Source organism: Accipiter gentilis, chromosome Z (assembly GCF_929443795.1).
Source record: "Accipiter gentilis chromosome Z, bAccGen1.1, whole genome shotgun sequence".
NCBI classification, from domain to species: domain Eukaryota; kingdom Metazoa; phylum Chordata; class Aves; order Accipitriformes; family Accipitridae; genus Astur; species Astur gentilis.
The window spans coordinates 327,407-352,644 of NC_064919.1; the positions used below are offsets into that span (position 1 = coordinate 327,407).

Sequence of the window (25,238 nt, forward strand, 5' to 3'; positions counted from 1 at the left end):
GCAGGGGGTGAAAATGCCACCAGAGGATGGAACTGGGGTGACTGGGAGAGACTGTGGAGCACTGGGAGAGACTGGAGGGGACTAGGGGAGACCTGAGATGACCCAGGGGGTTCCTGGTGGGGGGGGGGTCCCTGCCATCCCAGAGACCCCCAGCATCTGGGTGACCTTCACCCCCCCAGGACTCAACCCCCCATGCCTGGGACCCCAGCACCCACTGCCACACACCCCCCTTTGGGGACCATCCCCCAGTGAGTGGGTCCCTGGGGGGGGGGGATATTGGGGACACCCCCAAGAAGTAGCCATTGGCATATCAGGGTGGCCCCAAAGCAGGGACATCCCTGAGCCGCGTCCCCTGGGAATGCTCAGTGAAGCTCCCCAGGACCACTGGGCTCATCCCATAATAAACCAGTTAAACCTCCCGCTCCACATCTTGGCTTAAATATGCTTTTTTGGGGTCCTGCGTCCTCCTTAGGGAGGGTCTTGGGGGGGCAAGAGGCTGGACAAAGCAATAAGGGGGTGCCAATTTTGGGGGGAAATCAGCCCAAATCACTGCTGGGAGGGATGCTGATGGTGTGGGGAGGGGGGTACAACCGGCGCATCATCAGCATTAATTAATCACGGAAGAGTGGCCTGCTCTCGTCTCCCACCCACTCTGAAAATCCTCCTCGGGTTTTTTTTCAGGGTGGGGGGGTGGGGTGGTTTAATCACTGAATTTACTTCATAAAGGCCCACAAAAGTTGATTTTTGAGGTGGGATGACCCAAACGCTGCCCATAAGGCACCAAAACACACGGGGGTGAGTCGGTGACGAATGCAGATCTCGTTTAATAGAAAACAGTGTTAACAAAAATACACAACAGAAAGAAATGACAAACACCAGCAGATCGATGGCTGCCAGCCCCTGGCCGTAGTGTCAGCGCCTCAGCAGCCCCCCCACTCATCCCAGTCTCCCCCCCCTCCCCGGCCGCCCCTGCAGCTCCCTGATAGATTTATTGCACTTAAAGAAAAGCGACATATCCTTCCCCCCTTCCTCAGCGGTGATGCTAGGCAGGACACCCCCCCGGCCCCTCCCAAGTTCACACCCTCCCTGAGAAAACCGTCCGCCGGGCCCAGAGGGGTTCAGCCAGCCCTGGGGAGCACAGGGAGGTGGGCTTTTTTGGGGACGGCCCCCCCCCCCCCCCCCCAAGTGTCACTGCCGGCAGTCACGCACCCAACGCCAGCCGTTTTTTTTTCCCCGGGAGGGATCCCCAGGGTGGGAAGCCGGAGCAAAGAGGATGCCAAAGGACCAGTTCCTGTCGTTGTGTCAGGTTCCCACCCTTAGATCCCCCCCGCCACCTCAAAAAAAACAAAACGGGGGGAAGGTTCCCCACTTTGCTGAGAAGATGCCGTGCCAGCACGGCTGGCTGCAAGGACGGAGCTTGTGTCCTGGCAGCCCCCAGGCTGCTCCCCTCCCAGCTCTGGCCCCTCAGGAAGCGAAAGACCCCAGGGTTGGGGTTTGCATGGCGGGGGGTGGGGGTGTGTGTGTGTCCGTGTGTCCACTGATGCTGCTTTTTTTTTGTGTTTCTGGTTGTTTTTTTTTTTTTTTCTGGCAGCCCTGGAGCAGGAGTTCAGTTGCAGGTTAGCCCAGAAGGAATTAATTAATTCTAACACCATCCTCTAAATCCCCACCCAGTAATTTTGCAGCTGATGATAAATATATACCAAGAACAAACAAACAAACAAACAAAGGAACTTAAAAATAAATAAACATTGCGGCTGCAGACACAGCCTGTCCTGGGTATCTTTAGTGAGAGACATTCTCCCATGGGCGACGGCAGCCCGATGGCGCAACCCTCCATCCTCCTCCCGGCACGTGCCGCCAGCATCTCGGTCCCTGTAGTGTGTGGTTTGAATTTCCTGGTGGGACCGATGCCGTGCCACCTTCGCCCCAGCATGGGATCTCCTCCTCGGAGAAAGATAGAAAAAGAAAAGGCGGAGGCGTCAGGTAGTGTCCAGCGAGGGCAGGGACGGCTGGGAACGGCGACGTCCCCGTCTGGGTCATTTTTTTCTGCTCTCCTTCCCTTCCCTCCATCGCCCTGGGGACACGGCAGGGTCCCTCGGCTCAGGGGAGGCGAATCGGGCGCCTGGGGAAGAGAGTCCGGGAGCAGGAAACTGTTTTGGGGAAAAAAAAGATTTGAATATAACCCTTTGTCCTGAAGTCCGAGGTTGGTTTCTTAAATCGTTGTGTGGAGTGGGAAGAGAATAAAGCTACGCCAGAGCCTCCCCTCGACGTTGAGCGGCCCCGAGGACCTGCAAGAGAGAGGAGGGAGAGAGAGAGAGACGATGGGGTCCCCAGACCTCTGGGATGCTCCCAGGGCTGTCCCAAACCCCTGTCCCCGCTCACCTGGGGTCACAGGGGCTCCTGCCCCGCGTCCTGGCTGGCCTCAAGGAGCAGTTCCTCCAGCTCCTGCTCGTTCTTGGAGCAGCTCAGCTCTGCAAGCAAATGGCTCACCATTTCCTTCCCCTGCTCGCCTTCCCGTTTTCCCATCCTCCCCTCCCCAAAAACTGTGTTAGTGGTTAGCCTGACTGCTAATGAAGAGGCTCAATGAGCTTCCTGCAGGGCTTGTTAACTTCACCTCGTTCGGGAGCCTAATTAAGGAGCGCCTCAAAGAACGAAGCTCAATGAGATTCACTTTGGATTAAAACTTCCTCGGGAAAAGCCTCCCCCAACCACAAATTACCACACCCGCAGGCATCCCATCAGGAAAGAGGAAGGGGATTTAAGTCCCAGGAAGACGCTGGAACAGGGAATGGCTCTGCACAAATCCCGGGCTCCACCACACTTGATTTTGGGAGAGCACAGCCAGAGGGAGGCTCCCAGGACTGGGGGGAAGTTCGGGTTGTGGAGCTCTTACCGTGCTCAGCGGCGCAGCTCCCCATTTTGCCATCGCCATCTGCGGACGCCTCCGGCAGCGCTCGCGCAAAATCCGTCTTCAGCCCGTTGGGGAGGGGAGTGTCATGGGCTGAGCTCTCGCAGACTGCAGGGTCGCCCCGCTTGGGGTCGGAACCGATGCTTGGTGTTGCCAAGCTGGCAGCGGCTTCAGGAATGGTTCCGTTTGCCCAGGATGCCGGGAGTTCAGGTTTTATGGCCAGAGCCGGGTTCTGGGACTCAACGGATTTTGCGACAGCAGCGGTGTCCTCCCTTGAGTGCGCAGCACTGGTGGCTCGCTCCGGCAGGCTCTCCACTCGCGTCACCACGAAGATTTTATGGCCTCGCCCGGGACTGGAAACCGAAATCCTTCTCTCGTTTCCTTGGGAAGGTGTGGAGGCTGGAGAGACGGCAGGACTCCCTACGCCAGCATCGCGCTGCGATTCCTCAGTGATGGGCAGGGGGGGTGGCCGATCCCTTGGCTTCTCCAGGGTTAGCAGCGGCTGGGGTGCAGAAGCACCATCAGTGGAGTCGGGGCTTTTCAGCAGCATTTCGCTCAAGTCCTTCGTCTCTAACCCAGCATCCGTCTCCTCATCCGTGTCCGAATCAGAGTCCGTCATGTTGTTTCTGTCATCGCCATCCTCCGCTGGCTCCGTGTCCCCATTCTCTGAGGCCATTGGGGTCTCCCTGGCTTCTTCCCCCTCTTCCGGAGCAGAGGTAGCACTGCCGTCTCGGCTGTCCTCTGCTGGATCCTCCAGAGGCTCCGTCACGGTGATCTCCGGCATTGAGGCCGACTGCTGCAGCTTCTGTTCCTTCTCCTCCTTCTCTTTGGCCAGGATGAAGTTGCGCTTGCAGCCATTCTGGATCTCAGCCAGGAGAGCCTTCTGGGTTTCGATGAAACTTTTGACCTGTGAGGGAAGAGAAACCATTGGTCATTTGGAACGTTTGGAAATCAGCCATCTGGGAACAATCGCCTCCACGTTTATTTTCCAGCCAGGCACACTGTAACACCATGGTTTTTAACTCCACCCTTAATACTTCCCAAGGAACCTGAGAAATGAGTTCCCCAAGAGCTTCTTCTCAAAGCAATCACCACCAGGATCATGGGATTCCTATCCTGGGGGATGGTGAACACTCAGCGGAGCAGGACCCTGAGCGATGGGTGCTGGCTGGCCCAGAGACCTCCAGAAATTTTCCTCCCCAACCCAAGCTGCGGTGTCGGGGCATGTTCAGCACACCCTCAGGGCTGCTGGCTGGGAATCAGCCATTATCCTAGGGGTGAACGTTTGCACAAAACCACATGGCCATAGGCTGGGCAGGAATTATTTTCAGCTGAAAACCGGGAAAGCAGCGGAGCTGAGCGGAAGTCCGGAGGCGTCACCCTTGAGGACGGTGTTTTCCTGCCAGAGGGGGGCTCAACCAGACCCCCCAAAAAGGCAAAAGGGGGGGCAGGCGAGTGGGTGCATTACCTACCGACTCCTTCTTGGGCTCCCTGTCCAAGTCGAGGCGCAGCAGCGAGTGGTTGACCTTCAGAGCCAGTGACAACGCCATGAGGCCACCTGTCTTGATCTCATTTTCTCGCAGGTCCAGGCGAAGGAGCCGTGGGCTCTCCGCGATGAATTCCGCCACCGCCACAGCACCTGCGAAGGACAGGAGAGCCACCAGTGATGGCAACGAATAAGCTGTGAAACCGCCTGATGGTGCTCCTTGGGGTTGCATCTAGCAGAGCTCAGTATTTTGGGAGAGACGGGGGATGTCAGCGGGAGTTGGGTCCCAGCTCCCAGGAACCCTGCGTGCTGAGCAAAAAGGTTTCCGTGGGGTGTAGAAGATGCCAGAGGCACCGAACCCCATGGAGTGAGGTGGCCCTGGATAGGCTGACTGTGGCATTTTGGTTAGAGCTGTGCTGTGCCCCATGCCCAAGACCCCATGCAGCTGCGGGGCTGAGCCAAGGTGGACCAAGGTACCTTCTCAAGAACCAGAGCGGACCCCACATGCTGCTCTAAGAGCAAGGGAATCTCTGCAGAGCCTAAAGAGCTTTCGGCAGGTGAGCTGCCAGGTGAACTGGGGCTGCAGTCGGCAAAGCTGGCGAGTGCCAGCCTCTGCTCACCTTCGCAAGTCAGTTTGGTGGATGCCAAGCCCAGGCGAAGGACGGAGCGGTTCCCGATCAGCCCATTCTTCAGGTTGCGGACACCTTCATTCCCAATGGGATTGTGGCCCAGGTTCAAGGTCTCCAGGCTCTGTGTGTGAGGCTGTGGATACCCAGGGGAAAAAACAGCTCAAGGCAGACAGGACGGTGGGTCCGTCTCAAACCCGAGTGGGTTTAATTCATGGCTGTTCCTCCAACCACACCGCCAAGCCTGGGGATGCCTGAGCAGCAGTAGAGGAGGGAGGACAAGGGACAGGTTCTCCTCTGATGCAGCACCGGTGGCAAATCGTGCCGGTGCGCTCCTACCACTGCCCAGATCCAAGCCCAATGGTCATGGGAGAGACATCTCTCTGGGAGCAAAGCCGACCGCCCAACGGTAAGCCATCACCCCCAGGAAGGTAACAAGATCTACTCACCAGCGTCATCCCCAGATAGGCCATGCCAGTGTGAGTCAGTTGGTTGTTCCACAAAACCAGAGTGACCAGCCCTTTCTGCTGCTCCTTCAGACCTTCACAGATGTATGCCAAGCCTGGAAAAATAGCCAGGGGGGTCAGCCCTCCCCTGCCGGCACGGATCCTGCCGGCTCTAACAGCACTTTACTTGCTTCCTCCGATCCATCCCTCTGCTCAGGCGCTGCCCGATCCTGGGCAGGACAGACAGCGATGGAGAAAAACCATGGCATCGTTACGCCAAGCTCCGGCACTGGCAGTGTCTGTGAACACTGTCCTCCCGCCAAACCCCTTCCCCCAGCTGCTCAATTTGACCTCGGCTGCAGACGAAACGCCTCACTCCCCTGTGTGCTAACAGGCAATTAAACCTCTTGGTGTATAAAATTAATTAGCGCTACGCCTCTGGAGCAGCAGGGTACGTAAACCCTGGGGAGGGAATCAGAGGTGTGGGGACATTGGGAGCTCAGGGCGACCCCCTGCACACTCCTCAGCCTGCCCACAGCTTGGGGAGATGCAGGATGACACCCGGTCACAGGCAGAGGGTGGTGGGTAGGGTAGGTGCTCCTTCTTTTGGGTCACCATCTCCCTTCTTTGCCAGATACGGCATTACGGAGCTGTTTGCAGAGACGGATCCTCCACCACTCTGTACACCTTCCCAGTCCAATCCTGCCCAAGCTGAGGGCAGGCACCGTTTTAAATCACTGCAAACCTATTTATTTGATAAACACACAGCACCCGAAAGGCTGCGATGCTGCAGAAACCCACAGCAATGCCCAGCAAGCGACTTCCAACACGAAAAGCCCCAGCGCCACTCGTTATTAAGCACCTAAAGATGCGAGGGACGTGGCAGCTGACCCGGAAGGCGGCAAATTAATATTTGCACCTTAGGGTGGGACACATCCGGAAGCACGAGTGGCCACAACAACACCAGTGACATCCGACTTGGTCACGCTCGGCTATCTTTATATCCAACCTGAAGGCAGCCACCACAGCTCATGCGGAGCAAGCATGGCTCCTCCACCAAACCGCAGCACTTGGCTGAGTAATCGGCATCACCGACCAGAACCAGCCAGGACTGAAGTCTGGGTTGGGATTATTTCACAATTCGTGGGTTGATTTGGCCGCTCAGTTTGGCTCCAGGGAGCAGGGAGGAGAAAAAACAGATGGCAGCAAGAGATGGAGGGAGCCAAAAGACGTGACTGAGGCACGAGGCATCCCCATCTCTCCCTATGCTCAGGAGCTGCCATGCACCGCGCAGCCTGGCCCGGGAAGCAAACAAAGTTTCCGTAAGGATCTCAGCTTTAAAAACCTGAGAGGTTTACCTTGCTGAAATCCTTCTGACATGTCGAAGTTGCTCTGTGCACTTCTACTGCTTTGGCTCAGCTTGAGGGCAGCGCTGGCAGCCCCTTGAGCTCTGTGCCCTGCAGCCAAGTTCCTCACCGCCTTAAACCTGGGTCAAAACTCCAGGAAATTGGGTTTCTGCCCGAAGGAGCAGCGAGGGGCCCTCACCTGAGTCCAGGATGTGGTTGTTTCGCAGGTCAAGTATCTGTATGCAGCTGTTGAACTTCAGCAGGTTGCCAAGCTGAGCTGAATCCTGCAGCCCGTTCAGCTTATTATCAGCCAGGTACAGCTCCCGCAGGTTCATGTTCATCTTCAAAGCCGTGGCTGAAAAGGCAGAAAACTGGCACCTCAACCCGCATCCTGTGCCGGGATGGCTTGGAGAAAAGGCACGGGCTTGGGAACATCCTGGCTGCACCGTTATGAGCGCTTGTGCCCATCCGAGCCCAAAGCTCTGCCACAAAATGCGCGGACTCCAGCATGAGCTCATGGCTGCATCAAGCACCCGCCACGGTTGCTGTCGGGACACCAGCTGAAAGCCCTGGTCAGATTTCTGAGGTGTATGGCCAGCAGCAGGATCCCATGCAAGCCCCTTTATGCCCTCCCACCCGCAGAGGGAAGTGGCGGCAGCTCATGCCGGCACAAAGGAGCTGCTCTTTCCTAGTCGGAACAGGTATCAATTCTCGCAGGGCAGGTGCCCTCACCACCACATCGCCTGTTTCCAACTAAGCCAACCTAATAAACAATTAAACCCCAGAAACACTCGCCTGCCTGAACCCTTAGCTCATTGCTGTTATCACAACACCGCCATTAGCTCCAGCCAGGCTATGATTTATCACTAATTCATTAGCTTAACGACAGGGGCCACCCAGAACTGCCTTACACCCACTGCCCGCAGGCTGGGCTGGCACAGAAACACCGGATCTCCCACCTGGGGCAGACACTGGCTCTGCCATGCGTCGGCAAGGGCATGCCAGCAGTGACCACCCCAAGACCTCACTGCGCATCGCTGGGAGGGCAAGCCCGGCATTGGCACCACTCTGTCCCGTGCAGCTGTCATCTCACCATGTTTTGGGATACAGGTGGGCGCTACAGATGCCTGAGCTCGGTGCCTGTTCTCCAGTGACTCACCTAGCAGCATGAGCGGGCGTCCTGAAAGGCTGGCGTTCTCCAGGTGCAGGATATTCAAGCTGCTGCTGATGCGGAGGGCGCGTGCCACGAAGGGTGCCGAGTGGTCCAGCAAGGGTGTGTTTCGGGCATCCAGGTACTGGAGGCAGTTTGTCTGGGAGGAAGACATGAGAGGGATCAGTGTTTGGCCCCACGCAGTCTCAGCCGCTGTGGTTTTTTGGCTGTTTTTCTAGGTCAGGTTTAAGGCCAAGCTCTTTCACAGGCCAAGTCCCATCCTGGCTACTAACGCTCAGGTAAGAGCTCCTGGGATGATTTATGCCCATTCGAATCATCATTCTGGTCACCCCACAGGCTTCAGATAAGAGGCAGAGAGACAGGAGTAACCACTCAAGATAATCCCGTGTGCCAGGACAGCCCACACCAAGCTTCACACTCGAACCACACAATTCCAGATAAACACTTTATCTCCCAGATAATTGCTTCCGTACCGAGTCTGCTGTCACCCTCGAGCTACAGCACCGGGGAGGATGCACTTCAGGTGACTACAGCAGCATCACATTCTCAAAAGAAAAGCTTCCCTCGGCCTTACACATCCGAGGATGTGCTGCCCTGAGCTCTCTGGATCCGGGGTCTGGGAAGGCATCGAGACATGTGTCCCCTGTCTGGGATTTGCCTCCAAGCCCTAAAATCCTTCTCTGGCTTTGCACATGCCATCTATTCCCACTTGAGATGTACAGCATGCCAATGGCCACTGCGCTGATTTACCATTCTGGGTGCTAACATAAGCCCTTTCACACCTCCAGATTCTCCTTCGCCTACCCAGAAACTAAGAGCCCCAACGTCCCAAGGACATCTCGAGCTCCTTCACTGCACCTGTGTACATGCAGCCGGTTTTAAAGCATCATTACAGGGTCGGCCAGCACTGTGGGGTGACATTTGGTTTCTCCAAAACATGGTGTGGGCATTGCCTGCACCACGCAAGCTCCAGTTCCCGATATCAGCCCCAGTGCAAAGACACTTGCACAGGGCAGAGAAGGCTACCAGGACCCTGGCTTTCCAACCAGAGTTGTGCAACACACCAGCAGCATTGGGTGAAACACTGGCAGCGCCGCAATTAAAATTAGCAGGTCGAGAGGTAATTGCTGATCGAGGGTGTTTTTGCGCCACGCCCCGAGTGGGGAGCACGAGATGCTGCCTCCTCTGCACTCGGCTTTCAGAGCGAACTCAAGCGCCGAACAACGAGGTTAATTAGCCCTGCAAAAGCCAAACCTCGGCCCTAGTCATCCTGCTGTAAAGATAATGAATACCCAGCTCAAAAGGCTGACCTTGCGAGCACGCCACTAATAACAGCCTGCTCTCTTTTTTTTGCTGGGATCTACATTTCTATTTTCTATGCTCCAGGTGCTCATTGAGGCATTAGACAGGTGGGAAGGGTGATTTTTTTTTCATTGCCTCTGAGCCTCGGGTAACAAGGATTTTCTGAACCAGGTGGTTTTCTGGACAGGTGAGCACAAAACCACACCTCCGGTCTTGGGAGTCTTTTGAAAGACTCACTCGAGACTACCTGTGTGGCTGCAGAGAGTTAAAAGCAGGTGCCGAAAATATTCACAAGGGAGCACAAACCTTCCTCATCATGTGGGCAGCTGCCTGCCAGCCTCGGGTGCCGATGTGTTTATTAAAGGAGATGTTGAGGTGCGTTGCCGACTCATAATATTCAATCATATCAAATAACGCTGAGGCGCCCTGCAAAACGAAGGCAGATGGAAAAGCTACATTAAGCAGGCAGGCAGAGGATGAGCAGGGTTTGAGAGTCAAAAAAAAAAAAGAAAAAAAAAAAGAGGTTTTGCTGTGCTAGGATGCAAGTGGCTTGGGCAGAAGCTGGCTCCTCCAGACGCCTCTCGCACGATGTCTTGTCACCGCTCTGGTATTAAGTCCTTAAATTCTTGCAGACACGGTCCATGATCCCTGCCCAAGGCAGCCCAGGCAACAAAACCCCTTCCTTCTACCTCAAGCACAAACAAATCGCACCTCAGGTGACGATTCCACCCGTCCCCGTGCCTGCTGGCACCGTGGCACTTTGCACATCCCTGTAACAGCCCTGCAGCAGCCCGGGGTGCTCCCCAGGCCACGGCACAGCCAGGTCCTCCCTGGGTCTCTCCAGCCTCTTCGAGGGGTTCGCTGCAGATTTTCTGTGCCCCCCTGGCAAAAAAAGGCATCTTGCCATATTCCCCCTGTCCCAACCACCAGGCATGTGCTCAGGAACTGTCACCGGGGCAGATGGGGACCCAGCAGAGCCTGGGATGGGATGACGGTTCCGGTGCAGCCATTCCCTGCCATAGGCTGTGCCAGCAGAGCCACCTCCCCAAGGTAAAGCCTGCGGGCAAAGATTTCCACTAGTGAGCCCAACACAGACATCTTGCGGAGGGATTCAACCCCTCCCCTGTCCCTCTTGGAACCGGGAGAGAAAGCAAACTCAGCTGGAGCAGGTTACGGCACCAGGGACATGCAGGCACTTGAACGACGCTTCAGAGGACACGGGAAAATGATTTGGTTTGGGTTTTTTCCTGGATATTGAACCTGAGCTGAGGCTGGGCTATTGGCTTGGTGCCTGTCTGCTCCCTGTGGGGTTATCCAGCTCAACATGCAGCAGTGACACTTTCCTAGCCAAGAAACCACTCAATAATCCAATCGGGCTAATTAAAAAAAAAAAAAAGTATAAAACCCAAGACTTATAGCAGGGTTAGGAGTGAAAGGGATTAGCAGATCAGGACTCGTGCCTGTGAAACGTCTAAAGCTCCTACGGCAGAAGCGGAACAATTTGCTTAATTACATAATGAGTCTCTTTGGAGAAAATTAGCTGAAAGATATGCTGGAGCGGGCAGAGAAGAGCCACAAAAGTGCTGCAAGGCTTCCAGAAAAAAAATATGCGGAGAGACCTGGAGGACTGGAAAACACCAGCATGAAGGCAAACAAGAGAAGGAACAGGTCTTCGGGGAACAACAGGACTTTCTGCTGGAAAGCGGATGCTCATTTGCAGGAAATGAGAAGAATCTGGGTGACTAAGTCCCTGGCGTGACGCACCCGGGAGAAAAAAGCTGTTGATGCTGAATGAATTTGAGGGACAGGGACAGGAGCAGAAGGTCTCAGGGCTGCGGGGAGCCGGCGTTAACTCTCCATGGCTTTTTCACCCCCGGCAGCAGACAGGGAGTCACGTTGGACACCTAGTGCCCAGCAGATGGTCTTGCTCTACCGCAACCGGTCTTGCTCTACTGCAACGGGAAGAGAAAGGCATAAAGTGCCGAGGTCTGCAATCCCTCTGCCCGCACTGTCCAGCTCTGAAGCCACGGGATACGTTTAATTATTAATGTATAACTGTTCCTCCTGCAAGATAACGAGTGGAACAAAGCCCAGGACCATTTTATGGCCAAAGATGTCATGAGCTGAGCCAGTCCGTCCCTGCTCTACAGCCCCACGTCCCTTGCTAGGTTGCAGTGCTGTCAGGGGACTCATCCATCCCCCAAACAGCCCTGTCCTGGGGCTGTGGCCCCGCTGGCAGTCCAGCAGGATTGTGCCCCCAGTGCCTGAGTCAGGTGGGATCCTGGCTGGTTGCATTGGCACGGCCCCAGGATGGGACAAGGTCAGCAGGAAACTGTTGTGGCTCAGAGCCAGTGCCATCACAGGGTCCGATCAGGAGCCACCATCCAAGTCACGTTTTTTTTTCCCCTCTTCGTATCTGATGTGGGAAGTGGCCCCGAGAAGCTTGTGACTTCTGAGCCTTCCCAAAGCGCTGCTCGAGCAGGGAAAATGGAGGGGAAAAAAGCATCAAGGACTTCCAAGCAAAGGGACAAGATATGTCTGAAGCCAGGTTCGGGGTAGGGATGGACGATGTGGGAAAAACAAGACCCTTGAAGAGGCGAGGACTGAAAGGGAATGCTCCCGAGCAAGGGGAACTCAGAATTGGAGCTGGCTAAAGTAATTTTTAACCACTTCCTTAATTTTTAACCTCCTCCGCTTACCCGCTGGGACCTGAACTCAGGGCCCCAGGCATTGCGAGGGAGGAAGAAGGCAAGTCAGGACAGGATGTGCAGAAGGGAGCCTGAACTTCATCCTCAGCCCCGAAAAGCCGTCTGAGAGCTACCCACAATTCCCTCAGTTTTCAGAACAGCTTTTATAATATGTATTTAAAAATGCCTCAGAGCTTCGTGGCCACCTGGGCTTCAGAGCAAGCAGTTAACTTCTTCATTTTGGAGCAGCAAATGCTGCAGACACAATTTAGGTCTGCTTATTTAGCAGACCTAAATATGAGCATGGGTACGAAGGGAATGGGTATGGCAACACAGTACAGCCCCCAAAAAATAAGTCAATACCCAGGAGTTAAGGACTGACCACAAACCCCGTGAGGTTTGCATTAGCTGTGAAACAGAAACAAGAAGCCAGGAGAGGTCATGACCACTTACATCTTCATCCAAGCTCGTTTGCTCCAAATCGACAATTTTGAACTGGACCCGCTTGAAAATTTCTTCCAGCGCCTCGCAGGCTTTGTAATCCAGCTTCTCCCCTGGGAAAAGAGCAAAATAAGGTGAATTTGGGTGCTTCAGCATGTAACACGTACAGCTGTGAGCTTGAGAGCCCCAAACCGCAGGACAGAGAACACATGGAAAGGTGACTTTCTCCCCCGTTCAGAGGCAGCCCATCTTTCGAACAACCTGCCTGAAGGGCAATTCAAATCCAATATTGGGCATTCACATTGATTTATTCATGTGTGTCTGGCCCAGCAGTGGAAACATCACCTCGGATGAGTATTTCTCATTAACAGACAGGGATCAGTCATTGCAGGGAGCCCCAAAAGCCATGCTGGGGCTCACCACCAGTGCCACAAGCTGGGAGAGGGATCCACAGGCAGACTTCGTAAAGGATGTCTCTCGCTTGATTACACGCAGTGATCTTGGAGGATTTGTGGAATCCACCTAAAAACCAGCATGGTTGCTCCCCCAACACAGACCAGCCACAGCAGCAATGCTTTCACCACCTAAGTCACTGAAACCTGGGATTTCTGTCTCCTCACTGGGCAAAGAGCCGTCTTCCCAACAAGCCAGCCCCTCACCAGCTTCGGTCCATCTGGAATTACATTATGAGCATCTCCGCTGACAAATTAATGGCTGGCTGATTGCTCCTTTTGCTACATAAAAGCACCACAGGGTCGAAATTAAATCCCTGCACGCGCATCGTAAATACACAAGCTGTTTTGCTGCCTCCGACAAATTAAATTATTCACATTTCAATTTAGGGAAGTGCTGGCACAAGCTGCTTGAAGAACATTTCCCAAGACTTTGGGCTTTTTATTTACTTTTTTTTTTTCTCCTTATTTCCTTGGATCATCCCTGCCAACCCTGCACAGCAGCAAGTCTCTGAGGCCCGAGGGGCTGGCCAGTCCACAGACAAGCCATGACAGCTCATCCCCACTGGCTTACGGGGCTGTGATTCTCCCCATAGCACTACACAAGCTACTTCTGGTTGAAAGAGGAGGAAGTTTTACCCCAATAAGCATCAGTGCTGGCTGCTTTTAGACACAGTGTCAATCGCCAGCAGGTGATTTTGCCAGGCAAACCAAATTTGGGGAGGGGAAGACATTCCACATGGAGGTGGAGGCTCTGCCTTTCCTTCTAAACACTGGTAGATCCCGTCCCCTCCCCGTATGAAGAACAATGCAATGGCAGCCAGGTCTCATGCACCACTGCCTGCAACTCCATCGATCCCCTCCAAAACACTGAAAGCCCAAAATGCAGCAGCAAATGGTTGACTGCTGGGGTCTCTGGCAGCCCCACCAACCTGCGACCCACCAGCTGGTATTAGCCTCGTCAATGAAGGCAACAGCAAGGGGGAACCGGCCCATGCTTTGCAAATAGATCGCCTGTTCCATGCCGGAGCGAAGCCATGGGCTGATCTCACCCTGCGGAGCTGGGAATTCACTCAACAAGACCAGGGCGAGTGGTGATCCCTCATCAGCTCCCTCTTATGTCTCAAAGCAGGAAGAGGCAATGTCTCTGGCTCGAGTGAAAAAGCAGCTTAAAATAAACCCAGAGCTTTGTTTCTGTCGTAATAACTATCGCAACAGGGGACACAGTGCAGGCAGCTGAACACCAGGTGGGAAATGGTCAAGCAAAGCAAGTGCTGTGGAGGGGGACTATGAACCCATCGCTGACAGCTGAGTCTGGGCTGTGCCGGCATTATATCACATATAATGGCATAAAGCAAGCAGCAGCCAAGGCTTCTGCATTGCTTGGGGTCTTCCGAGAAACCCCCATTTCTAGGGGAAGGTGGGACACAGGCTCCAGTTGCCCAGCCAGCTGACTGCAGGATTTGCAAGAAGTCAAGAAAAAAGCCCTGTCTGACAAAACTGAGTCCAAATGATGGCAATGGGGCCTGTAAAAAATTTATTTTGGGGGGACATTTGGGCAAGCTTGCATTGTTACTCCTCCAGCAGCACATCTGTCCTCCTCCAGGTGAATCAGCTCAGGACACAGACACCCCGGCTCCCCTTGAAGTGAGGTTATTTCCTTGTGGTTCCCCAGCCTTCGGATTTCACACCCACAACACTGAATAAGTGACAAAAGGCACTAAATGCTACGGATTAAACCCCAAGGCTGCAGCCCCTGCAGATGGCTTCTGTCCCTAGAGCCAAGCTGGATCTTGCCAGAGCAAACAACATCCACTCATGCACCCAATGAGTTTCATTGGGAAACTGGGACAGCCTGGGCAGGACCTCAGCAAGAGGCAGACGCTGCCAGGACAACCAAGGGTTGAGAGGAACACCACCAACACCATCACTCCACAAAGGAAGAACGCTCTGGCCAATGTTGACCATTCCATCTTTTCCCCAGCTGTGTTGCGGGAGCATCCGTGCTATGTGACTGTTCTTGCTGCCAGTCTCCCAGGTTGGTTTTGGGAGGTATGCCCCAGCGCAGGGGGGGAGAAGAGGCTCTTTAGGAAGGGAAGGAGACCAGAAGAAGGCAAGAGGCAGCGAGCTGCTGTGAGAAGAACCCCCGCCTCATAAAATATTTGCCTAGCAGAGACCTTGCAGGGAAGCAAAGGCAACCTTCTTCCTCTCCTACCTGGAGCTACAGGAGATACTCCACAAAAGCCATTGTTCACAACACAAAGATGTTTGCAGAAAGAAGAATTAACTGGAATGCCTTTCCAATTTTCCCGCTGCACAAGGAGTTTTGAGACATCCGTCGGAAAAATATTCTGGCAAACCTGCTTTGGCTCAGCTCTAACTCAAAACCCAAACAAGCTGTTTTGCGAGGCAGGGGGGTATGCGGACAGTGCTTGGAGATGCTGAGGGACAGTCCGCTGCTTGAGGGGCTGCTGAAGCTATTCTGTTGCTTTTTTGGTGCTCCTTGACCATGACATTAATACCCCTCGTACAGAAACACCTCTGGTACTTAGTTTTCTGCTCGTGCTGGGCTTAAGGCTCTCTCCTGCTCTAGCCTGCAAGAGCCCCAGGTGGGACCATGACTGCAGCAAGAGCCGTACTAATGGAGTGAAACACCAGGATTGCCCAGAAGAAAAATAAAATCCCCTGGTGATGGAAAAGGGGCATACCTTTCAGATCTAAGCAGTCTATCCTGGGAGCCAGATCTTTAAATTCCTGCAAAAGAAAAAGCAGCATTTCATACTCAGGAGGAGGAGGAGGAGGAAGGAGAGGGGAATTAACGCATTAGAATAACAAAGTTAACATGACAAATAGGGCAAATCCTCTCCCAAACAAAGAGAGGGTACGGGAACTCTCAGCCTGACATTCACTCGAAATCAAAGCTGCCACCTATGGCACTTTGCAGGCTGGATCCATGCAAATCATGAGGAAACGTGGTGACCCTCCCTAGGACAAGGTCTTCAAGCTCTACAAGGAAGAGTGGCTGATGAAGATGAGGGTCTGTCTCTGCACACGGAGGCACCGGAGCTGCCCAGGGAAGGCACAGCGCGTGAAAAAGCAAAAATCTTCCCTCCCAGGTCAAGGGAACAGCTTTAAACATCATGCTCCAGCAGGCTGCTCTCAGGCCTGAGGATTTAAATGGGACTTTTATTCACCCCATGTCAGCAGGGAAAACCACAGCCCTCAGCGCGGTCTCCCCACGGGCTTCCCTCCCCTGACCACATGTGCAGATTTCCATTTAAAACAACATCTGAGGTATAAACCGCTTTGCAAACAAGCCTATTCAAGTCTCATCCCCTGGCTCGAAGGTGGGACAGGAAGCAGGGGGCAGCGGGGACATCAGAGCCCACCTCCAGCAAGGCTGGAGCTACCCCCTGCACAGCAGATGCAGCTTCAGCAAGGAAAAACAGGGTCTGGCAGCACGTTAAATTACATATAATATTTTCCTAGCAAACTCCTTCGCTTTTGTGCTCAGCAGCAAGTTTCATCTGTCCAGAAACCTGCTCATGCTATTTAAACAGGAATCTTCATTCCCGCCTGATGCACCAGCAACTGTAAAAATCTACGGCAAGTCGTGGAATAAAGGGTTGTATTTGATCATTTGGTGCTGGGACAACACCCGCACCAGCTCTACCTGTATCTGTTTCAGTAGTTTGGGTATTTGCTTGCAGTTCAGCTTCTGGCAGGCTTGCTTGTAGGCAGTCATGATTTCATCGACGGTCACGTTCTGGGCTGAAAAGGTAAAGGGTAAGAATTAACAGTTATGGTTGTATTTGCAGGAACTGACACATCCACGTTCCCCCATTGGACGCCACTATCCACCAGGATTTACACCCGGCAGAAGAGCCTGGCAAGGAGATTACAAGGATTAAGGATGTTCAAAGGCGATGGAACGAAGCAAAACCTGAGCAGGGCTTGCTCGAACATGTCTATGGGAGCAAGCCCTCTCCTGCTTGGGCAGAAAAAGGGGCCAGAGAAGCACAGTCAGCACCTCCGGCCTCCTCCAGGCACAATTTCGGGAGCAGAAAAGCTTTTAAAAAGAGTCACGGGATGACAAACCCCGACCCCCCGCTCACCTCAGCAAGTTGCTGTGGTGCTTAATAAATAGCGCCGCCAAATACATTCCTATTGCTTTTAGTTTTGCTCAACTTCTGGGTTTTTGCTCAATCACTTTGTGATCGCCGTGTGGGCACGGAGCCAGACAAGGCACATCCACCCCCAAGTATAACTCCAGATTTTCCCTAATCAGCTTCCAGAGACAGCCGGAGCAGTGTGTGAAGGACTCAGTTGGGGGGCGTGGATCAGCCTGAGTCAACGAGACATCGGCTAAAAGCTCCCAGAGTTGTCACCTTCTACTAAATACATCCTCGAAATTCGGCTTCTCGTTTGGAAGCCGTGGGAGGGACACTTTCCTGCCGTCACTGCCGCTGAGCTCGGCTCCAAGTGGCCAAGTGGCATTTACTCACCGCTTCTGCCTTCCCTGAATCATGGGTAATGTTGCCGCTCCAGATGCCGGGGAAGGCGACGCGGGCGGCCGCGGAATCATTAGCCACGTGAGGCGATGCCCACCTCCGCTTTTGGCGTGATTTCGGTTCAGCAATCAGCCCAAACAAACACTAAAGCCATCCCCAGTCAGAAGATGATCTGGTGAAACCAGATTCCCCAGGAACTTTATCTGGCAGAGCACGAAGCAAGCCCCCCCTCTGGCTCCCATGCCTGAGGATTATGACACCCAGAGAGCTCAATAAAAACCTAAATGCTCTACCAGCTGCAAAACAAACAAACAAAAAAATAGAGGGCTATTTTAATCTTTTTCCTGTTCAATACAAACTTATTGGGCATCTCTGCAGCAGGATGGGGGCTGAGCAACACGTGGCAGAGGGAACGCTGTGCCCCAGCTCAGCTGCACCACCCAAACCCCATGGTTTTGGCAGTTTTTAGCCCTACAGTGCTTCCCAGGCCACCGTGGCGAGGTTTGCAGGGACAGCTAACACCCAGCCAAGCAAAGCAGCAAAGGTTTAAAAACACCCCCAAGTGAGTGCTTAACTAGGCGAGACCTAAGAACGGCTTTCACGCCCCAAAAGACAGAAAACATTTGCTCCTCTAAAGTGACACGTGGATGTGTCAGGTTGCCAATTCCCCAGGAGCTGAAGAAGGTGCCATGGAGGAAAATCCACTGAGGGCAAGCGAGCCCTGTGTCTAAAAAAAGAGAAATATTCAGGTTAGCGAGGGGATGAGCAGCGCACTGCGACGTTTCTGATCCCATCTGCCACAGGAATACTTTCCTCAAAAAAAACCCCAAGCATGACTTTGGAAAAGCGAGGAGGGTAAAGGAGTCGCTGCTGTCCTAAGGCAGACGAGCATCCTGGGAACACAAGGACATGGGGCAATCCAAGAGTCTGCAAACCTGGCTCCAAAATGTCCTGGCTGAAGGATTTGTCCCCAGATTGGAACTCAAGCATGCTTTGCTAATCTGTTTTTTATTAGTTCCTGGCTTTGGTCTGCCCTCTCCTGGGTGGAAGTCCTAAATTTTAACAACCCTCACTGCTGTAGGATGGAGATTTGCTTCCGCTTCCCTCTGCGCAAGTCTCGGCACATCTCCGTTCCCGCCTTGTGGTGCTCACCAAGCGGGAAGAAATTAAGAGGTCTCGTGATCTTCTTGAGCTGCTTTCAATGTCCTTCACATGCAAATGCACACCAAGAAGCTTGCTGTCCCCTATGCTGAGAGCCATGCTGGTGCCATGGTCCAGGAGGATCGGAGCAACTCCCTGTTCCCAAGGAACATCCCGGGATGGTTTCATCCATGTGGTTAAACGCTCACAAGCGCATCCAGATCACTGGTGGGAACCTTTCACCTGCTACTCCCAAGTCTCCTTCAGGCTTCACCACCAGTGCTGAGTCCGTTCCCAACTCCTGGGGAAGCACCCAGAGTTCCCGCATCTGTTGGGAGCTGGAAAACACCTGGGGTTTACCCCCCCGGAGTCGCAACCACTTGCCTAACTGTACAGGCAAGACCAAGAACACCGGTGAGCCCGGCGCCCGCTCTGTACGTCCCCGTAACCAGCAATCCCTGTGGCATTTCTGGCAGGAGATCACCCAGATGGCCCATAACTCTTCCGCAGTGGCTCCGGATCATCTTGGTGGGGCTGCTGGTAGAAGCAGTTGGAATTTGATCTTGGTTTTGCTCTTGCGAAGATTTAAGGAGGCTAAACGCCAACACCGAGCAGCGGTTCTTCCTCCTGCAAGGCTCAGGCTTTGCTCTGAGGCCACCTCACTCTTCTGAAACTCAGATCCACTAAAAACGTTCTTACTTTTGCCCGAACGATGCATCCTTAGGATCAGGACCAAGACCCTCTGAGAGAATTTGCTCACTAGAAATCAGGGGTTTTAAATAAAAAGGATCTTCACACTGGTTTTTAGAGCATGCCATCCCTTCTTGTTTCTCTTCTCCCCCTTCACAAAGGGCTGCCCTCCCACCTGTTTGTGGTAACAAAGCCTGCAAGTCAATATTAATATTTCCTGTTTGAGCTCCGTCTTGTGGCTCACCAGCAAATATTTGCCATGTCTGTAACATCCACCTTCAAAAAACCCTTGAAATTTCTCGGAAAAGCCTTTTTTTCTGACAGAGCAGGGCACTTACACAAGGGCTGAAGCCGATCCCGTAGCATGTGTTCTTCAGCAGCTCCGGAGCTGGTAGAAGGGCTTTATGCTTCTGACGCCATCCGTAAAACAAAGCAGAGCTGTTTGGCAAACAAATTTGATAAAATACATATTTACACACAGTTGGGCAGGTGACTTGAGTGAGCAAAGCGCAGCTCACTCCTGGCTTGGGTGGAATTACCCGCAGCTTCAAAGATTTGGTTTTAGAAAGAACAGGCTGGAGACAGTGCAGGTTTCCATTTGGAACATCCTTGACCATGTCTTGGATCTCTCCTTCCTTAAAGTCTGCCCCCAAAATAATCATGTTAAAGGACAAAATGAGATGGAAACCAGAACTTGTCTCATGGCGCTTCAGGTCCCCCCAGAACAGTGGCTGTACAAGACTTCAACGTATTTCCCTAATGAAGAACTAAGATTTATTACCAAAGTGATGACCGGCTTTGACCCCACTCACGTCCCGCCTCCCTCTGCCATTTTAAAACCCTGTGCTAATATCCTCAATCAGAGTTAACTACCTTATCAATTAATCTCTTTATTATTGCTTGGCGGATTAAGATCCAAAGAGCAATATCGAAGGTACTTCCCAACCTCCTGTGTAGTACAATGTGTTTCATCCACTAATTTTCCACTAATTTTAGCCCACAGCTCCTGGCAGAGCGGCTGCCGGCTTCACCGGGACCTGCTCCAGCGACGGCACGGGCACTGGAAAGCACAAACCACAGCCGCTCAGCTGACAAGGCACCGGCAGAAAGCCTGGAAAATTCAGAAAAAAACCCCAGAAAGGGTCATGGATAAAGTTTAAAATGCAAATAACGCTTCTTCCTGCGAAAAACGACATTTCAGTGCCCCCTAACCAGTCTGCCCACGGCAGGTTTTGCTTCACCCGCTCCTCTGTACCACGCCCAAGCCTGAAACAACACAACACCAAAGCAAACAGGTCGTTATTTATTAACAGGCAGCATTAGCCGCTGGCTGCAGCCATCTGGTCTTCTCAGCCTCTGCGTCACAGAAGATAAAAGCTGATTTTTCACAGGTTCATGCTGCATTTTGCTTAGTTTTGCTCCCTGCGCTTGCTTCAAGCCCATGTCCCAGGAGGCAGAGTGTAAGGAAAAGGAGGTGGAAGCCGATGTAGGCAGCAGGGAGCTGCTCAAGGAGTACGTCCCAAAATCCGATCAGGCCAGGAAAATGCAGTGACTTTAATTTGATCTAAATCAAACTATTTACCTCCATCCCTGAGGTCACCAAATGAGATCTCTTAACTCTTTGCCTCTGCTCGGGAGCATCCTGCTGCTGCTTCTTCTCCCAGGCGAGACTTCACGTCCTGTCTTCCCACGCAAGGGGAACAGCAGCTGCAAGAAAATTATTTTCTTCTCTAGGGAAGCATAAAAAAAACCCCAAACCCAGCAGAGGAGTTTGCTGGCAATCAAGCGTCTCCTTCGCTCTCGGTCTGGTGGCACTCGATGCAGGGAGAGGAAGGCAGTGCCAGAGTCACCCCAACACCCGGATTTGCTCTTCCTCCAACAAAGGGCACTGGATCCCGCATTTGGGGGGAACAGCACCTGCCAGTTAGGTGGGTTATGGAGCTTCTCCACCCGATGGCCACGGGCATCAGCTCTCCCCGGGGTCTCTCCTGCATCGGCAGACACCCTGACACCTGCAGTGACCCAGGCTTCCTCGCTTTCACGATGCTCACCATCGATGCCGGTCCAAACCGAACACACCAAGACCTTGAACACTCAGGATGGCAGGACTTCACCCACACGACGCCTCTGGGTTTGTTTTTCTTTAACCTGGGTTTCCACACCCACTCCTTCGCGATGCTGCTGTGGTTTCTTGGCTGTATCCTGAGGAATCAGATGAAGACGTCTTTCCCCTCCTGTGCTTTGGAGATAGCAGGAGACGCAACTTGACGGCAGGGGAAGCCTCTGGCTCCTCTCCCCGAGTGCAGGGGTCCTTTCTAACTGCTTTCTAACAAAGCAGTTGGCGAAGCTGTAGGAAGGGGGGAAGGAAACAAAGGGGCACTTTTTCCCCCTCATCTTGTGCTCTGGCTCATTTCCCAATGAATAACGTGGCACCCACAAACCAAGCGCCCGCGGGGCACCGGTGCAGCAGGGAAGCCTGGCAAGCTGAGGGAGACAGATGGCAGCAGCGTCTGGCCCTAAAACCTCCCCTCTCCAGGTATATCTGGCACATATCCCATCCTAGCCGACCCCTTGGACCTGCATGGGCTTAAATCAAGACAGGAATTGTTGGAGAACAAGGTGGGGAAAAAACAGGATGAGCTTTCAGGTCTTCTGGGTTCAACTTGGCACAGCGCCTCCGTTGGCAGAGTTATGGGGCCAGCAGAGACCCACCGGCCACATGGCCGCCAAAGGGAAGGAGCAAAGAGGAAGGTCAGAGAGGAAAGCGTTGTAATTTAACCTGACATGGATGCGGGTGAGGCAGCAGAGAGGCCGGTACTGCAGCCTGGCAATAAAGAATTAAAGGCAGAAATAATTAATGCTAATGGACAAGGTTTCACAGAAAGGAAGGTTGACGAATAGAACACGACACGGGTCTGTAGGGAGGCCATTTATCTAGGAGCTCAGGTAGCTCTGCCAGATCAGGATGCTTTAAAGGTGCAACAGTCTCAAAGGGAAAAAAAAAGCTAAAAAAAAGAGAAATATTAAAAAAAAAACCACAACAGTACTTGATTCAGTAAGAAACGTGATGGTATGAAGCCATCAACTACCTCCTGGTGTACAAGCAGGGTGTTTCTGTGAGAGGCAAGGGAACTGATGACATTGGGATATCGCCAGTTTTAAAAATAACCAAGCGTCTGCCTTGTGGGGTGACAAACCAGGAGCAGATGGACCCACTGCCCGTTAAATGACGCTAACGATGCTCTAAACGCACCTCCTCCTTCACCTTGTGTAGCGCAAAGCTTTGCAATAAACCATACGCCTTCTTTACCTTCCTGTTTCAAGCCCTCGAGCACTTCAGGGTGGCAAGCACACCAGAGAGGAGGATCCAAACCGACGCACGAGTGGCGTCGTCAAGCCGCACGCCGCGTGCTGCCTGGCAAAACCGGCCCTGCTGGTACCAGCTGGGAAGGAGACCTTGGATTCAAGTAGCCAGAAGGAAGTTAAACGAGCAGAGGCGCGTCCACCGGAGTAATTTTACCCAATGAATGATAAATGGGAGATAAATAAAGCCCTGAATAAAAATAGTTGTTATGCACACGTGAGAGGAAGACTAAAAGTCGCGTCACAGACAATGCGCTCCTGAAGTCAAGGCAAAGGCAGGTGCCAGATGCCAGCTCTGCCCCTAATGATGCCAGTTTCCACAGTGCCACAACTATCAGCAACATATGGGATTCCTCTATAATTAGAGAGGGAAAATTTGCTTTCTGGGCCTTCACACCAGGCGTCTTCAGGGGCTGAAGTTTGAGGTTAAATAGTTTGAAAGAAAAGGTCCCCAACACCTGAAGGGCGCGATGCCTTTGGAGAAAGCCTCTAGCTCCAAGCCAGCATGCCCAGAGCCTCGGGAAAGGCGAGCTCGGATGAGGAATATGTCCCTCCTGGGCTCCCTCTGGGGAGAGCGGCTCATCTGAGAGTGCTGAACCACGTTTGGTTTTCTGGAGCAGCAGAAAAGGGCTTGGGGGACGAGCCCCAGGTTTGCTTTGCCAGGCAAATGTCATGTCTTCATCCAGAGCAGTATCACAGTGATGGAAATTTCATATTAACAGAGCTGGCAGGATATATAAACAACAAGAACACGTTAGCAAGCAGTTTTTCTCCACTGCTGGAGATATTGCACGGAGGCATCTGGCTACCAGTCATCGCCTTGGGATGAGCCAGCTATCACTGAGCAACGAAACCAGAATTAATTAGTGATACATAGCGAGATCCAGCACCTTTTAGGTCACACCTGACATCTGCGTGGTGAAACTGGAATGGGTCTCGTCAGCCAAGGAGGTGTGCGACTGGGAAAAACTTGGGGAAAACCCCAGTTTCTGGCTCATGACGCAGTAAAAATGAAAATAAGGGGCTGTTTTGTTCCCAAAAAGGAGGTGTGGCTGCCGGTTACCAACGATTTTTGGTGGCAGGATGCTGCAGCAGTTCAGTTTGGGATAGAGAAACGCAGCTTGCGGTGCAGCGGCCCGCAAAGAGCTTTTGGGATAGCCGTGCTCGTACTGTAGCGCAACATCCTTTACCAGCTGGTTCCCATGTTTCAGTACAGTATAAAGAATGTCCTGAAATTGGCAGCCAGCCAGATCATGCAGTTGTTGGGAGCCCTGGAGGCATCCTGCTCCAAAGCCCCTCACCCAGGCCAGCAGAGGGGCTGTGAGCGGGGTCCCTGATGGGTTTGGCACCCACTGGCAGCGGATCCAGGAATGCCAGGAGAACAGGCGCTGGCGTTTCACTGGACCCTGTGTTCTGGCCGTGCCTCTCATCCGGAGACATTTTTTTGGAACACGACAGCCCTCTGCTTGCAGTGCTGAGCTCCCCACATTGCTGGAGGGACTGGGGTGGATGTCAGCATCTGGAAATGTTACCGAAACCGCTAGGACCTTGGAGGCATGGAGCTCTGGCTTGTCTCCTTTCTCCTCCCTTGAACAGCTGAAGCTTTGGTAATGCTTTGGGGAAGAGCCACTGGTTTCTCCACGCTGCTGCCGCAGGACCATCACCCTTCATGATGGCAGTGGGTGCCACAAACCCCCGCCGGAAAGCCGGGCGCCAAGCAGGGCTCTCCCAAGGCACCAGCAGAACCCAACCATCACCACTGTTTCCACCACACCAGCTCAGGGTGACAAAACCGGGAGATGCTCTCCAGGCTGAAGCCGACGAGGGCTGCCACACTGATTCGCCTCCGTGGCTTCACTGGGCACATGGTTTTGGTGTGAACCGCCCGACCGGTGGTTTTGGTGGTTCCCAAAGGCCACATTCGGGCACCCAACCCTGGGTGCCTTCGGCTAGTGCGGGGGTGTCTCTCCTGCAGGCCCACAGTGGGGACCTCTGCTCGGGTCTCCTCGGCACCGGCCCGGTCCCAACCCCGGCCCCCCCCAACTCGAGGAGCCAAACCCGGTATCCAAAACCGGTATCCCCACCCCCACCGCTGGCCCCCGGTTACCGTGTCTCCAGGGGTCCTTGGGCTCCACTGCCCCGGAGACGATATCCTCGTCGGAGGGAAACGTTACCCGCTTAGCACCAGGCCGCAACCGCCCGTCTTCGTTTCCCTGAGCCGCCCCAGAGGGGGAAACCTCAACGGGCGGCGGGGTTTCGTTACCGGGTTCGGGGGGGACGGTCGACGGTCCACTACCCTGCCCCGGCACCTCCATGGCGGAGTTCTCCCTCCTCACCGCAGCCCCGGGGGCATCGCCCGGAGCTGAGGAGCCGCTACGCGGCGGGGAGGGAAGGGGAGAACGGGAACGGCCACCGCGGACCGGACGGAGCGGAGCGGAGCCGCCGCCGCCACCCGCCAGCACCGCAGCGGCCTGCACCTCCACCGCCGCACTTTCGCCACGGCGGCGGGGAAGGGAGGAAGGAGAAGCGGGGAAGGGAAATAGAGGTGGAAGAGGAAGAGGAAGGGGTGGGGTGGGCGGGGGTGGGACGGGGAAGGGATAAGGCCCCGCCGCTGGGTTCAGGGCCGTTCCGGCTCCGGGAGCAGCGCGGACGGCGGTGGCGAATCTGCG

The 25,238-nt window shown here is 53.8% G+C and overlaps 1 protein-coding gene across 13 annotated transcripts; it reads right to left on the minus strand.

Annotated features, from left to right (window-relative positions):
* Positions 1 to 804: 804 nt before the first annotated feature.
* Positions 805 to 25,125, minus strand: PPP1R37 (protein phosphatase 1 regulatory subunit 37). 13 transcript variants are annotated; one of them, XM_049795125.1, is made up of 15 exons: positions 24,677 to 24,767; positions 20,789 to 20,913; positions 19,545 to 20,317; positions 16,539 to 16,636; positions 15,574 to 15,619; positions 12,426 to 12,526; positions 9,592 to 9,711; positions 7,972 to 8,122; positions 7,012 to 7,167; positions 5,470 to 5,582; positions 5,015 to 5,156; positions 4,381 to 4,547; positions 2,894 to 3,815; positions 2,383 to 2,471; positions 805 to 2,288 (listed from the first exon to the last, which is right to left on the minus strand). In XM_049795125.1, exons 3-14 carry the CDS (start codon positions 19,570 to 19,572, stop codon positions 2,389 to 2,391), a joined length of 2,127 nt encoding a protein of 708 aa, XP_049651082.1. In that variant the 5' UTR covers positions 19,573 to 20,317; positions 20,789 to 20,913; positions 24,677 to 24,767; the 3' UTR covers positions 805 to 2,288; positions 2,383 to 2,388. The 13 variants fall into 13 exon arrangements, with proteins under 13 accessions (XP_049651082.1, XP_049651081.1, XP_049651077.1 ...); XM_049795124.1 differs by having other exon boundaries at positions 20,789 to 21,408; positions 24,677 to 24,757; XM_049795120.1 differs by lacking the exon at positions 24,677 to 24,767 and adding an exon at positions 21,258 to 24,659.
* Between the last annotated feature and the right edge of the window lie 113 nt (positions 25,126 to 25,238).

Bases quoted from the DNA above. Each gene is read 5' to 3' on its own strand.
- PPP1R37 (XM_049795118.1), bottom strand. From the start codon at position 24,884: ATGGAGGTGCCGGGGCAGGGTAGTGGACCGTCGACCGTCCCCCCCGAA. The intron at 12,527-15,573 runs GTATGCCCCTTT...CTCTTTTCCCAG, and splicing joins AGACTGCTTAGATCTGAAAG to GGGAGAAGCTGGATTACAAA. The intron at 8,123-9,591 runs GTTTGTGCTCCC...TCTTCCTCCCAG, and splicing joins CTGCCCACATGATGAGGAAG to ACAAACTGCCTCCAGTACCT.